The sequence below is a fragment of the Bos mutus genome, chromosome X, assembly GCF_027580195.1.
Source record: "Bos mutus isolate GX-2022 chromosome X, NWIPB_WYAK_1.1, whole genome shotgun sequence".
Lineage (NCBI taxonomy): Eukaryota > Metazoa > Chordata > Mammalia > Artiodactyla > Bovidae > Bos > Bos mutus.
This window is the reverse complement of record NC_091646.1, coordinates 70,571,576-70,585,867: the sequence shown is the minus strand read 5'-3', so window position 1 is coordinate 70,585,867 and position 14,292 is coordinate 70,571,576. Positions and strand designations below refer to the sequence as shown.

At 41.8% G+C, this 14,292-nt stretch overlaps 1 protein-coding gene across 3 annotated transcripts in view; it reads right to left on the bottom strand.

Moving 5' to 3' along the window:
* The window catches only part of SNX12 (sorting nexin 12), a 63,086-nt gene extending 49,331 nt beyond the window's left edge, over nucleotides 1-13,755 (bottom strand). For 2 of the 3 annotated variants that reach the window (XM_070366304.1, XM_070366306.1), the window contains exons 1-4: nucleotides 13,471-13,755; nucleotides 8,553-8,648; nucleotides 7,146-7,270; nucleotides 6,645-6,735 (exon numbers count right to left, since the gene is read on the bottom strand). In XM_070366304.1, coding sequence (XP_070222405.1) covers nucleotides 6,645-6,735; nucleotides 7,146-7,270; nucleotides 8,553-8,648; nucleotides 13,471-13,635 — 477 coding nt within the window. In that variant the 5' untranslated portion in view covers nucleotides 13,636-13,755. The remainder of the gene's footprint in view (nucleotides 1-6,644; nucleotides 6,736-7,145; nucleotides 7,271-8,552; nucleotides 8,649-13,470) is intronic. The other variant, XM_005900830.3, reaches the window with a different exon arrangement.
* Between the last annotated feature and the right edge of the window lie 537 nt (nucleotides 13,756-14,292).

Sequence of the window (14,292 nt, the reverse complement as noted above, 5' to 3'; positions counted from 1 at the left end):
CCCTGCAGGTTAAGGCACGGCCCCTCTAAGTGCTAGGCAAGGAGACTACAGGCAGTTTCGCGGCGGCACATCCGGAGACACAGTGAGACGCCAAAGCGTGGACCTGGGGTGACGGGGTTGGGGGGTGGTTAGAGGTAGCTAGGTTGCGGGATGCAGGAAGTTACCGAACAAGCCAAACGAGCTCCGAGGTATCCCGCCGACTCTTCTAGGTGCCCTGAGGCAGGTTATGCTTTCGAAACCAGTGCCACAGGGTCCCCATTGGTCTTCCATCCCAGCCAACCAGCTGGAATCCCTATGGCCCACCCCCTCGATTAAGAAGCCAATCAGAGGAGAGCATGTGCTTCCCGTTGCATAGGACCAATTAAGTTTGCTCATTTCTGACGTGTGGATAGCCAACCAGAAAAGCGGAGGCCTGGCGAGTCGGCTTCTTATTTCAGTCCCCAACTCTATCTACGTCACTGCCCTTGTCCCGTCCCTACCTGTAATCTAAATAACCGAAAAGGAGATCCAAGCTGGAGGGGTCCTGGTCCAAAAGGCAAAGTGATATTTCCCTGAGTTTCTAAGGAGATTAGCCCTGAGGTCAGATGAGCCTGTGGTTGAGCTATCAGTCCTGTTCTGGGACTGGCCTCAAGTAGTGCCAACCTGAGAAAAATATTGGTCGTCATGAGAGCGCCTCAGATATGTTGCTTTGCCACTAGGCTAGTAGTTTCATTTTCTTCCAAATTGAGGTGGGAAGAAGGCTAGGAACATCCTGAACCTTTAATTGATATGGGTTTTTCTATAATAAGAAGTATAGGGATGCTCAATTAGCAGCGATAACTGCTTATAGAACAACTAAAATGAAAAGTATGGGGAAAATTTTAAAAACCTGACAGTGGTATCATTACAAATAAATGTGCCAGGAAATGCAAATTAAAACTAAGAAAACACCACTTTCACCAAATAGTATGGGTAATTATGAATTGTTTAATATTTTTCCACTTTTGGCAAAGAAACGTTTTGGAGGGAAACAGGATTTCTCCACTTTTGTAAAGTTACAGAAATTCTCATTTTCTGTAAGTGGGAAACTAAACTGCACTCTTTAAGAAGGTAGCTTAGTAGTACCTAACAAAATGTAAAATGCACACATCCTTTCACCCAGGAATTCCTTCTCTCAAAATCTATCCTACAGAAACACTTAAAACACACAAGGTTATATGCAGCATTACTTATAATAGTAGATGATTTCCACCAATAAGTGAATCATGAAATGTTGATACAACTACACTGTAAAATGTTATGTCACCATTTTTAAAAAATGAGGTAAATTTCCATGTACTAATGAGAGGAAGTTCACACAATATTACAAAATAAAGTTCCAAAATACTTCATAAAATATCCCATTTTGTTTTTAAAACTATATACAAGTATGTGAGTATTCAATGATGTTTACGTGTGTATGAATATACGTATGTATTCATATACATGCATTTGTGCATAGAAAAATGCCTAGGAAGACCCATACCAAATTAGGTTATTCCTGAGGAATGGAAATAGGGTTAGGGAATAAGGAGAAATCTCACTTTTTACATATTTATGTTTTGTTTGAGTTTTTTCAACTAGCATTAATTACTTTTGAACTTTCATCACAATAAAACATTTTAACAAAATTGGCACTTTTGTAATCAAATCAAAGCTATAATTTATATATTTTAAATAAGAATAACTACATATAGTTATGAGGTGATTATTTTATTTAAAAATTTTGGCTAGGGTCTTCCTGGTGGTCCAGTGGTTAAGGTTCCACCCTTCTACTGCAAGGGATGCAGTTTGATCCCTGGTCAGGGAACTAAGATCCCTCATGTCACTTGGCAAAAAAAAAAATTTTTTCTTAAATAATAAAAATTTTGGCTAGAAGGCCTATGAAAAAATTATCATCAAATCACCACTGAGATTCAATGGGTACTCATGACACAACAGAATATGTGCAAAGAAAATCTAATCAGGGTAACTGAAGAGTCATTCATTTCTGGGAGAGAAAACCTAACTGCACCATAGCAAACCTCATCACAGAGGGAAAATTGTGCTTTTACCTTTTTTGATAGCATCACCTCCAGGGTTTCTCAACTCCTTGAGAAACAAGGGTTGAAAACCATAAACATTAGAGATTTAAGATAACTCATATATCATTTAGTTAAACCCCCTCACTTTATAGCTGAAAAAACAGGCCCAGAGTGGTGATGCAATTTGCTTAAGGAGCTATGGCCAACTAATAGCATAGCCAGCTCTGAACCCAGGCTTCTCTTTAGGTTTAGTACTCTTTCTACTTTTCAGATCTTCCTGTGTCTTTTCTGATGACATATTAGGGAATATTTTAAAGTCTTATGAACATTAGACATTTCTGTATTTAAAGTTTAGGACAAAAATGCATAACAAAATATTTAATAATATCCCTCCACTAGCACAGATTATCAAAGTTGACTGTATTTGGACAAAAGAAATTAATGGATAAGAAATAACATTAAAAAAAATATTTTCTTGAAAAGTAATGCATAAATTTCTGTGAATCTAACTGTATTTTACTATTCACTTAAGAACTTCCATTTTATCCAATTTGATTGTTGTTCTATTGGCAGTGCCTCTTAATCCTTTACCTTCAGTTTCTCTATATTAAGCAGTTGTTTATCTATATACAAACACTTAAAACCACCACAGAAGTACATATTTAAAAGAAGCCTGCTGTGATTTTAAAACTCCTTTATTCTGTATATTGTTAATGATTACCCGTTTGTCTCTTTTCTAAGGAATGACTTTTCTGTTCTCAGAAGGGTAGATAGACAGATAGACAGGACGGAGAGAGAAAATAAAAGTAAAATAGGGAACAATTCTTTTGTATAACATAAAAAAGATAAGAAGAATGAGGGGTGGTGGGTGGTCGGGAAGGGAGTGGCAGAGAACCACAAGCTAAATTAGTCACAAAGTGTTTGTATTTTTAAAGTAAACTTGAATACTGCGATATATAGATGGACTAACAACCACCTAAACTTCAGGCTATAATTAAAGTGGTATCCAGTTTTAGACTCTATGACTTGGGGACATATGAGGACCTTGGAGAGACTTCAGAATAATAAAGATAAAAGGGTTAAAAATGAGTGAAGTGAGGAAAACTTAGAACTGTTATTGTGTCTGAGAAGACCAGAGATGACTCAACAATCCTCAAAGGTAGGAAGAAATATCTATTTCAGTCAGCAGTTAGTCTGCATTTCCAAAGCAAAAGAGTAATTTTACTTAAATTATTACAGCATGTATTTGAAGATGGAAATGCCTTACCTAGGACACCTCATCAAACAAAAACTCCAAAGAAGCCTGAATGCTGTTCATCTCTCCCACCCTATACTAGCTCAACTCATCTCAAAGAAAGGGTCAAAGGGTAGCTAAGCCATCTTTGGAATGTGAAGACTTAGACTTCCCTTGGGTATAGCTACTGTATTCAAAAATTTTTGTTAGCCTCTGTCGCCCAGCTTCCAGTGAAAAGTTGAGTTGCTTCTGTGCTATGGAAAAAGAGGATTAATTAGTAGTAAATACCTAGATGCATGCATAAACTTGAATTTCTTATAAAAAGTATGCTTCTCCTTCTCATTGTTCATGGGCTTGGATTTCGGGTTCTTTCAGAACCCAGTTACATTTGAATCCAAAGAAATAATTTACCTGACTGACATTAAAAAGGAAAAAAGTTAGGACAACTAACTAGATATATCTGGACCTCTTAATTTGTCTCTAGCATTTTTTGTCTTACTGAGATATCTCCTGATCTAAAGTATAAAAAGTATAAAGTCTATGAAGAAAGAGAATGTAATCATTTTATTTGTACCTTGAGCACCCACCCCATCACAGCCCAACTTTTAGCATAAGGCTGGGCACACAGGCAGCTATTGATTAGTACTTATATCGTTATCTGTCAAAATTTTGTTAATATTTTTATAGCTGCTTTTTCAGGTTATTCTATATTCATTCTCCAACACTGCTGCCTATGAAGGCTACACTTCTCTTATTACTCTTCCTTTTTCTCATCTCATAGAAACAGCTGTTCTTCCCTATTCCCTCAGATATCTTTAGGCATCTGATTCCCAAATCTCTTTAACTTCTTCAATTCAGTCCCCACTTTTCTACCTGGACTCAAATATCACTGTTAAGTCCTCTTAATTCATTATGTTTTAATGACATCACTTTCTATACCTTCTTTGCATGCTCAACTACATGATTAAAAGTAGCTTTGACTTCCCAAATGCCAAGATTCCTAACTAACCTCTCATTCCAAACCTTTCCCAAAACCCACTTTGTGCATGAAGCCATTTGAGAACCCATTGGTCAAGTGAAACTATCTATCCATCAAAAATTCTCAGAGTTCACTCACCTTTCTGCCTACATAAAATTTATTTGAAAGGAAAACATCTCAACTGAGGTAAAAAGCCTATGAAAAAAAGTGTTTGTAGGGCATGTGTGGGTGTATTGGAGGATGAGCATATGCACACGTTTATGTACACATATAGCATTTGCATATACACACACATACTATAAATATGCTTTGCCCAAATTAGCACAAACCTACAAGCTTAAAAACCAAATTTGCTAAATCTGACCCAAACCACAGTTACTGAGCCCTATGGCTACTTCCTCCAAGCAGATGCATTACCTCTGTGACAAAGTCAATTGGAAGCTGCAAAAAGGACAGGTAAATACTACTACAGGTAGCTTGGATTCTGCTTTTTAAAAATTTAAATGTAAAAATTACTTATCACTTTAGGACATTGACCGTGTTAATATAATTCTGCACAATACCCAGAATATTCTAGAAACTAAAAAGTACTAAATTTACAACTTAAACAGGAAAACAGAGGCTTGCTTCACAGTGGTTTAATATGAACAGAGTTGAATATGACATTGTCTGACAGAAGAATGAACATTTTGCTGAATGAAAGCCCCGAGTCAGGATATATACACAGCAGAAATGGGACCTCAGGCTTTCAGCACTTGTGCACAATGAAAGAAAGAATCTTTAAAAACAAATAGTAACAGAGGATACAGATGAAAAAGGCAGCAACAACACCAACACTGGAAAGGTGGGAAAGGGAGCAGAGCGTCTCTCTAGGGGCTGCTCAGGCCCGGTAGCCGGAGAGCTGGTCTGTCTCAGGGAACTTCAACATATAGATGGACTTAAACCCCATGTTAAAATCCAATCCTTAACCTCTCTGTTCAGGGTCTTGTCAGAATCAGTAATCCTTTTCCCCAAGACCCTATATAAAGAACTCCAACCCTTCCATGACAGGAAGTCTAAGCAAAGAGCCCCCACTTTTGACCTGACACCAGAGTTAACCTGCTCCCATCCCACCACTTGGGACAGACATTGGGCTCCAGCAAGCAAACCACCACCTCTCAGATAGAAGCCTAGGACAGCTGCCAGCCTCAAGAAGCTGCTTCAGACTCTAAGATTTAGGAAATCTATACCCAGCTGCTAACCCTAGCTCAGCTTCTGGGGAGAATGCTGGGGTTCCATGGGAAACAAGTGCAGGCAGTTCAATAACCCTGTGACCAAGCTGGGGAGGGCAGTGACAGCTCTTGCCCCTAAGCCCCATTCAACAGCTCAAAGTGCTTAGGAGAAGTCAGACTGTGTGGTTTGTTCATGTGTTTCTACCTTGTGGCAGCACTAAATAGGATGGTGGGGAGGGAGAATGGAAGGAAGAGAGTGGTGATGTCCTTCCCTACCACTGGGAGGTACCTAGAAAATGATCTACTCCCACCCTTCAGGGAGTTACCTGGCAGTGGTGAGTTTCCCCCAGCCCTCAAGCCACCAAACCTGCAAAGCTAACCCATAAAAGTAGCGAGGGCTTGGGGAGAGGAACTGCTGGCCCAGCCCATACTGACTCACCTGCTGGTGAGCAAGAAACAGGTAGTCAGAGTGGGGAGCCACAAAGGAGGGGCTAGGCAACAGGATCTCCCTGACTGTCCTATGGCTTTCTTCTGACTCTGAAGCAGCCATGATGATGGGCCCAAAAAACCCACACACCTTGCTCCATAAACAGACTGCTTAGACCCTAGAATTACTGCCATGAAAAGCAACAAGGGAGAGAGAAAGTATAACAAAAGAAACTCTTGAGAAAACTGGGAAAAGGCCTAGAGAAAATGAGAGCTTTGGGGTCTCTGCCACCTTCCCCAAAGAAAAAAGTTCATGCAGGTAGGAAAGGCAGGGTCTTTCCCTGCTCAGCGTTCCTGGTTAAACCTAAGAGTAAGAAAAATCCCCTGGACTTGCAGCATCAGTATGTATCCAAGTGCCCCACCAACACAAGACCCACGCCCCCAAGGTTGGCCTTCTGGTATGGGTAAATGCCCAAGAAATTGCCTTCCAGTCCAATACCCCCACCCACCCCCCCAATCCCAAGCAAAGGGCATCTGCCTGTGGTTTCCCACCTCTCCTCAGAGAAGAGGATCCTAGTAGAGTGCCCATGGTATAGTCAGGTACCAAGGAACACAATGCCAGACAGTCTATCAGGCCAGGGGATGGACAGACAACTTCAGATCAGAGAGAAAGAGAGGCTTAGTGTAAAAACCAATGTCATTTCAGCAGGAAAGTAGAGGGCAAGTGGTGAGAGGGGCTCCTACTGGCGCACCTTCCCAGGGACGTAGTTCCTGTCAATTGCCTCCTCCTGCAGGAACATGTGTAGGCAGCGTTCATTCTGAGCCAGTGGGTGCCCAGCAATTCTATAAAGAGACCAAGATGGTTATCAGTAGTTTTTGGGACCAGAGAGAATTCACAGAGGGGCAGGGCTGTGGATGTGGACAGGGGAAGAAGGGCAAAGTCAGCCCTGAGGGTCAAGCAAGTAAAGGACAGCAACAGGGCACCATTTCAACCATAATACTGCAGAGAGGAAGGGGACAGAGAGGTAAGGTAGGGGCAAATTCCTGGACACATCCAACATGCAATGCTTCCTCAGGCCCTGGGGTACAGGATCAGAATTCTGTTCAAAGGAATGGAGTTTTACTGTCCAGTGACCCCAGCACACAATCAGCACCACATCATATTACCCATTGCAAAAGAGCAGAGAGATGAAACATACAGAAAGACTAAGATGGCAAAAGTGGCAAAAGGAACCCCCAGGAACTTGGCTTACTTGTTAATAAACTGTTCCAGGCCCTGCCTCCTTTCTTCAATAAAGGACTCCTCAAAGATCCCTTCGTCTCCTCGGAAAGGGAGCTGCCGCTTCAAGGCTTTCCCAGGGAGTGGAGGTACTACAATCTGTAGGCAGATGCAAAATATCCGTGGTAATGCATTGTACATTTAATTTCCTATTAGGAATAGGGTCCATCCTATGCCATAGTTCAGCAATTTGCAAGAACTGAGATCATAAGAACAGTCAGGGGTGTGGAGAAAAGGGAACCCTCTTATACTGTTGGTGGGAATGCAAACTAGTACAGACACTATGGAGAACAGTGTGGAGATTCCTTAAAAAACTGGAAATAGAACTGCCATATGACCCAGCAATCCCACTGCTGGGCATACATACCAAGGAAACCACAATTGAAAGAGACACGTGTATCCCAATGTTCATCACAGTGCTGTTTACAATAGCTAGGACATGGAAGCAGCCTAGATGTCCATCGGCAGACGAATGGATAAGAAAGTCGTGGTACATATACACAATGGAATATTAGTCAGCTATTAAAAAGAACACATTTGAATAAGCTCTAATGAGGTGAATGAAACTGGAGCCTATTATCCAGAGTGAAATAAGTCACAAAGAAAAACACCAATATAGTATATTAATGCATATATATGGAATTTAGAAAGATGGTAACAAAGACCCTATATGCGAGACAACAAAACAGACACAGATATAAAGAACAGACTTTTGGACTCTGTGGGACTCTGATTTGAGAGAACAGCATTGAAACATGTATACTACCATATGTGAAATAGATGACCAGTCCAAGTTCGATGCATGAAATAGGGCACTCAAAGCTGGTGCACTTGGACAACCCAAAGGGATGGGATGGGGAGGGCGGTGGGAGGGGGGTTTGGGATGGGGGACACATATACACCTGCAGCTGATTCATGTCATTGTATGGCAAAAACCACCACAATATTGTACACTAATTAGCCTCCAATTAAAATAAATAAATTAATTTAAAAAAAAGAACAGGATGGCTCAGGTCAAAAATTAATCCAACTCTGTTTCTGTAGGAGGACAGGTCTACCATCTCAAAGGAAAGGAAATAAACTTCAAATATTCTTCACTTTCTTTAACAGTCCACTACCATCCAAGAATTTAGCTCAACTTTCCATTTTTAGCACCTATAGGAATTAAGTTGCATGATTTTTCTATCCGCTGAGTCAAGTAATAATTTTTCTTTACAATTTCTCCTGAACTTCCCACTTTCAGGTCTCAAAGGGTATCACTCAGATCCAACATATTGGGATTTGGTAGATATAGTATGTTCACCCTCCCTATTGCCTTCAAGATTTTATAAACCTATGGAGATCTCCTCTCTCAAGGGTCACACAGGGAACAGGGCCATACCTTACTATCTCGCTCCAGCTCATTTTTTAGCCATTCAAAGTCACTGTAGCGCCGTCGTACACAGGACTCCTTTAGTTTGAAGATAGGTAGGTTTGTCTACAAGGAGAAAGAATGAGAGAAGAGAGATGGTAAATAACACTCAGCCTGTGATGCCCACCTGTCACAACCACTTGAACACATCTTAAGAAAAGAAACAGCTCCTAAGGACCATGCTCCTATAACCCTTTTGAAACACCACTGGGTGAATACCAATCCTCACCACATCCAGCCTTGTCAGAGGTGGTGATCAGAAGTCCCATGCTGCTTAGAATTTATCCCACAAATAGACTTGAAGTTATACATAAATATGTGTATACAAGGGTTTTCACTGAATTTTCTCATTTGTAATAATAATAAATGTCTATAGATAGATAATTGGTTAAATAAATTATGGTACACTTGCAGAGTGGAATACAACTATGAAAAGAATGAGAAAGATATATATGTCCCAATACGGAAAGATATTAAGCATTAAAATCAAGGCACAGAACAGTATATAGTCTGTGTTTTTAAAAGGGGTATGTATATGTGTATCTATTTATATTTATGAATTAAAACATTTATGAAAAGACACTGATAATAGTGACTGACTTTGGAGAATAAAACTAGACAACTGGAATGGGTACGTCACATTTTTCACTATACAACTTGAGTTTATCATGTGCATGTATTACATTTTCAATTGAAAAGTGAATTTACGGTCCCTGTAAAAAAACAAGAGATAAGCACCTTCAAAGTATGCTTTCCTTTGCTTTTCCTGTCCAAATCCTTTCCATTCTAAAAGTCCCAGCTCAAGTCCAACTTCATCCAGGAAATCTGTCCTGACAACACTGGCTTAATTTATTGGTCTCCTCCTCTGAACTCTTAGGACACATAAGACTTTGGTATTGCCTGACACACTACTGTTTTATGCATTATGTTAGCCTTGTTACCAAAGTAAATTATAATTTCATTGAAATCAGGAGCCATGACTACTGCTGCATCTCCCTAAATGCAGATTATGCAAGTTCCTCAATAAACACTCAATTGATTAACAGTGAACTATGTGTTTACCCTCCCCTTATCCAGAAAGTGCAGCAGAAATAGCAATTACATTAAGTTGGTTTTCCATAGTTTGCTCCCTGATATACATCAGCTGATTCCCACATTTTAATCACTGAGAATTTCCCCAAAGCTCCATTGGCAACATGAACCTCCAACAAACAAAAAGCCCTGATCCTCACTCCTATCTATAGGTTCTAAACAGAAATAGCCAAACAAATGTATTAATACCGACTATACTTCCTACCAGTCAATTCAAATCAGTAGATGGAAATAAAAGGAGCTAGTTTTTCTACTTTCTCCACAACTAACTCAGAGCAGGAAAACGGCATTGGCACCATGCTGGAGCTTCACACATTCCTTGCTATGTTATGTTCTGTAGTCCTTGTCTGGATACTGACTTTTCAGGATCTAGGTATATAGCATCAAACAATAAAGCCAAATAACTGGCCAACTTACATTAGTTACAACTCTACTCAGGATCATGATCCCAGGAATGGCAGTGGATTGAAGTGGAATGAGAAATATGTAAAGCAGTATCTTATTAATGGAAGCAGTAGTTTCTTCAGAAAGAGGAACCTCCAGAAGGCAGGAGAGGGAGACCTCATTGTTACAGTACAGCTGACCCTTGAACAACATAGTTTTAAATCACATGGGTCCACATGGGTACACAGATTTTTTTCAATATATATAGTATATCATTTTTGTACCTTTTGATTTTGTACCATGTGCATGTATTAACTATTCAAAACAAGCCATTATAGAGAACATTCTCAGAATCCTGCACGCAAATATGTACATGTATCAAATCATCACAGTCTATACTTTAAACCTACACAATGTTATCACTGACTCAATGGACAGAATTTGAGCAAAATCCGGGAGATGGTGAAGGACAGGGAAGCCTGGCATGCTGTAGTCCATGGGGTCGCAGAGAGTCAGACATGACTGAGCAACTGAACAACAACAACACACAACGCTATCTGTCAATTATATCTCAATAAAGCTGGGAATAAAAACAATCATTCAAGAAAAAAAGCCATTCAGTATCTTGAGATTCTAGGTTTCCACCAGAGTTCATTACAAATACTGTGATCCCCAAACAGTAGAACCTTAACTAGTAGGCCAACAGAAAGACATAAGGAAAAAAGTGTTGAGTAGATTCTTCCAAGACACAGTAAAACCACCCACTGTCATTTTGTGGACTTCCTCCTTTGACTTACAAAAATGCTATTCTTCCCTACCCCCACAGGATGGTGACAGTAATGGCCCTTCGTCTCAGCACCTAGCCATCTAAGGAAGGGGCTACTATGTACTAGGATACTCTCTCAGGTCCAACCTACAAACTGTATGAGAGAGACAGGATTGTGTAGTACAGGATACACAGTCCTTTGGCTCTGATCAAAACAAAATCAAGGGAAAGGAAAGAAAGAAGCAAAGTTCAAGTCCAAAGGATAACTGACATTTGAAAAGTCCCATACATATCATGTGAAGTCACCAGAACAACTCTCCAGACTCATTTCTTGCGGGGGTGAGGGGGATAGATATTCCTTCCCTGAGCTATTATTATACAAATGAAAACAGTCAGTGCCATCTGCTTCTACCATACACAACGCCCAACTCTCAAAGCCCACTCTCTGAGCCTCATACTCCCTATAATACCTACCATGATCAGTCACTTAAATTAGCAATTTAAAACCAAATGATTTCATCAATTTCCCCTCAGAGCTCAACAAAATATTAAGTCTATATAGCCATACAAATTAACAAAAATACAAATTAATTCAAACCCACAGAATTAGGAACTGCCATCAATCCTATCATTACCATACAATTAGTAATTGTGGAAAGGCCTGATGAAAAGCTTAGTGGGTAAAAAAAAACCTGCAAACTAAAGTTTTGCAACTAAGCACTGCCAAAGACACTGCAATGTAGTGGAAAGAGTATGATGGGCTTTGGAGTCAGACAGATCTGGGTTCAGATCCCAACACTGCCACTTATCAGCTATGTGTACTTGAGCAAATTACTTATATTGCATTCCTCCTTAGTTTCCTATCTGTAAAATGCTGTTTTTGTAAGGATTTATAAATTAAATCCTAGTTCAGTGCCTGACACACGACAGGCACTAGATGAACAGTTCTTGTTATTAGAAGAAGAGTAGCGAACAATTCCATTCATAATCCCTACAGCTCTTGGGTAATACATCAAGACAACGTCTCCAAAACCCCACAGCAGAGAGTTCTTACACTGAACAAGTTATGCCCAGGCCTCTTTAGGTAATTAAATTCTCTACCATTAACAGTTCCCAAGTTTTATCATATTTTGAGGGATCTAACATCCATTCTTCCCCAAAGAGATGATTTCATATAATTCTTATATAGATGAGTTTTTCTCATTTTCTGCTATTCGTGTTTCTTTCTTCAGTTTGGACTTTGCCAAACTTGGAATTTGGAGATCATCACTTCTCAGTTAGATTTCAAAGTTCAGTTGGGACAGCATACTCTCTCATTCAATTCATTCATTCAAAAATAAAAGCACATACACTCTTTTAGGTCTTCAAATGCTGTTTGAGCAGCATGCTGTCCATAGAGAATATTCTGGCCCTCTAGTCTGAGAAGAAAACATAAGGAAAATTAGGAAATGGCTCTCAACCTTTTTGCCTGTAGCCACTTCAGTGGGGGCAAAGAACCTGCAAACCATGTACTCTGCACATTCCATCCTTGCATGGTGGACTAAGAACTAGAGAATAAAGTCCTCTGTAGTGCACACTGGAAGAAGCCACTCCTAGAGCAGTACTTAAATGTCATATATTAAAGTTGACTACAGACCAAGGACTAATATAATGAATCCAAAAGGTTTATCTAGGGCAGAAAGGGCAAATGGCCATTCATATACAGAAAACCCAAATGAGAGCCAGTAAATACTGAAATAAACATTCTGGATACTTCAAATCTAAAGGGTCAGCACAAGATGAGGGCAGTGACTAACAATCCACCAATCCGAGTTGCAAGGTCAGGTTTTCCAGTGAGCATGTAGTACCTGAGAAAACAAGCACTGAACACTTCTTTCAGATGTTAATTCCACACAAGTCTGGGAAGCACTCAAGGAGCCTCCCGTTCTTATTTCTGCTCCACCAAGTCCACTGTCTCCCTTTCCTGTAGTCTCTCTTCCCTTTAACCCAGGCTTTGCTCAACCCCATCATCCACGACAGAGGATGAGATTGTTGGAGGGCATCACCGACTCGACGTGAGTTTGAGCAAGCTCCGGGAGTTGGTGATGGACAGAGAAGCCTGGTGTGCTGCAGTCCATGGGGTCGCAAAGAGTAGGACACGACTGAGCAGAACTGATCATCCACGGAGACCTCATTAGGAAGAAGTTGGGCCTTCCTGATCCCCTTCCTCAGACTGACTTCCCACAACCTCGTTTTGGGACCCCGCAGCATATAGCTTTGGCTTTCCATCCCCCAGCCCTCTTCCACTCTTCCTTCCCTCCTTCTGTTGCTACAGTTCTGATTCCTACTTCCTGGAATTCCTCACTCTAATCCTCTCCACCCCCACCGTCTCCAGCCATGCTTCCTTCTTGCTCCTGGGTACTTGTTTTCCCTCAGGCTGGTCATTGGGCCAGGAGTTCCCCCTCAGGAGTTTTCTGCATCCTCAGGCCACAACCTTGTGTGCAGACCTCTCAGCAAACCTACTAAGCCCCTAACCCCCAAATGACCCCTCAAGTGTTTCCTCCACCGTTAGCCTTCCCAATGGCAGTCTTTCCCCCTCCCCGCCCCCGCCCTTCCCGCCCAGCCGCCCGGTCCTCCCTCAGCTGTCTCCCTCACCCCGTGACTCACCCGCATGCGAACCTCATAGGTGGTGAAGCGCGCGCGGCCCACGCCCACCGTCTGTGGATTAAAGATGTCGATCTCCAGGAAGTTACTCGGAGGCCCGTAAGCGTCGGTCAGGTCCTGCGGCTTCGAGTTAAGGCGCCGAGTGTCAGCTACTGCCGTGTCCGACATCTTTCCGAAGGAGAGACCCAGACCGGGGAAAGGGGGGGTGGGGGGACAGAGGCCGAAGACAGAGAGCGCGCACGGCCCCTCCCGCTTGCAAAATAACCAGCCAACCCACAGACGGCGGCGCCGCGCACGCGCGCCCACGCACGCACGCACGCACGCGCACGCCGCCACGGCCAAGGGCCCGGAACCCTGAATAGTGGCTAAGCTGACGGCCTGCACTCCTGTACCGAGAAAGCATCATTCAGACTTCCGGGCAGTGTGTGTGTGACTGCCCCGGAACCTGCATCTCCAACACGTATTCCCCCAGTATCCTAGGAAGCACTACAGGGGAGGTCCGCCAATCGCTGCTCCTCAACCCAAGAAATTGTTTTTATATTATGCATCCATCAGCAGTGGGCACTTCCCCGCAAGCTGGGATCCTACAGTGATAGGCCGAAGCTCCGGGACCTGAATAAGTCCTGGTTTTGCGCGAAAATAGAAGGGTGGTCTCCCGAGGGTGGGGTTCCAACAATATTAAAAACGTAGAACGCAGCCTGGCCACTTGTGCCACTGATAGTTTCAATTCATTTCACACGCAGTTGAGCACTCAGTGAGCGCTACTTATGATGCCAGGAAAGCAACAAAAAGGAATAGCATATGCAAAGTCATCCAGATAAGAAG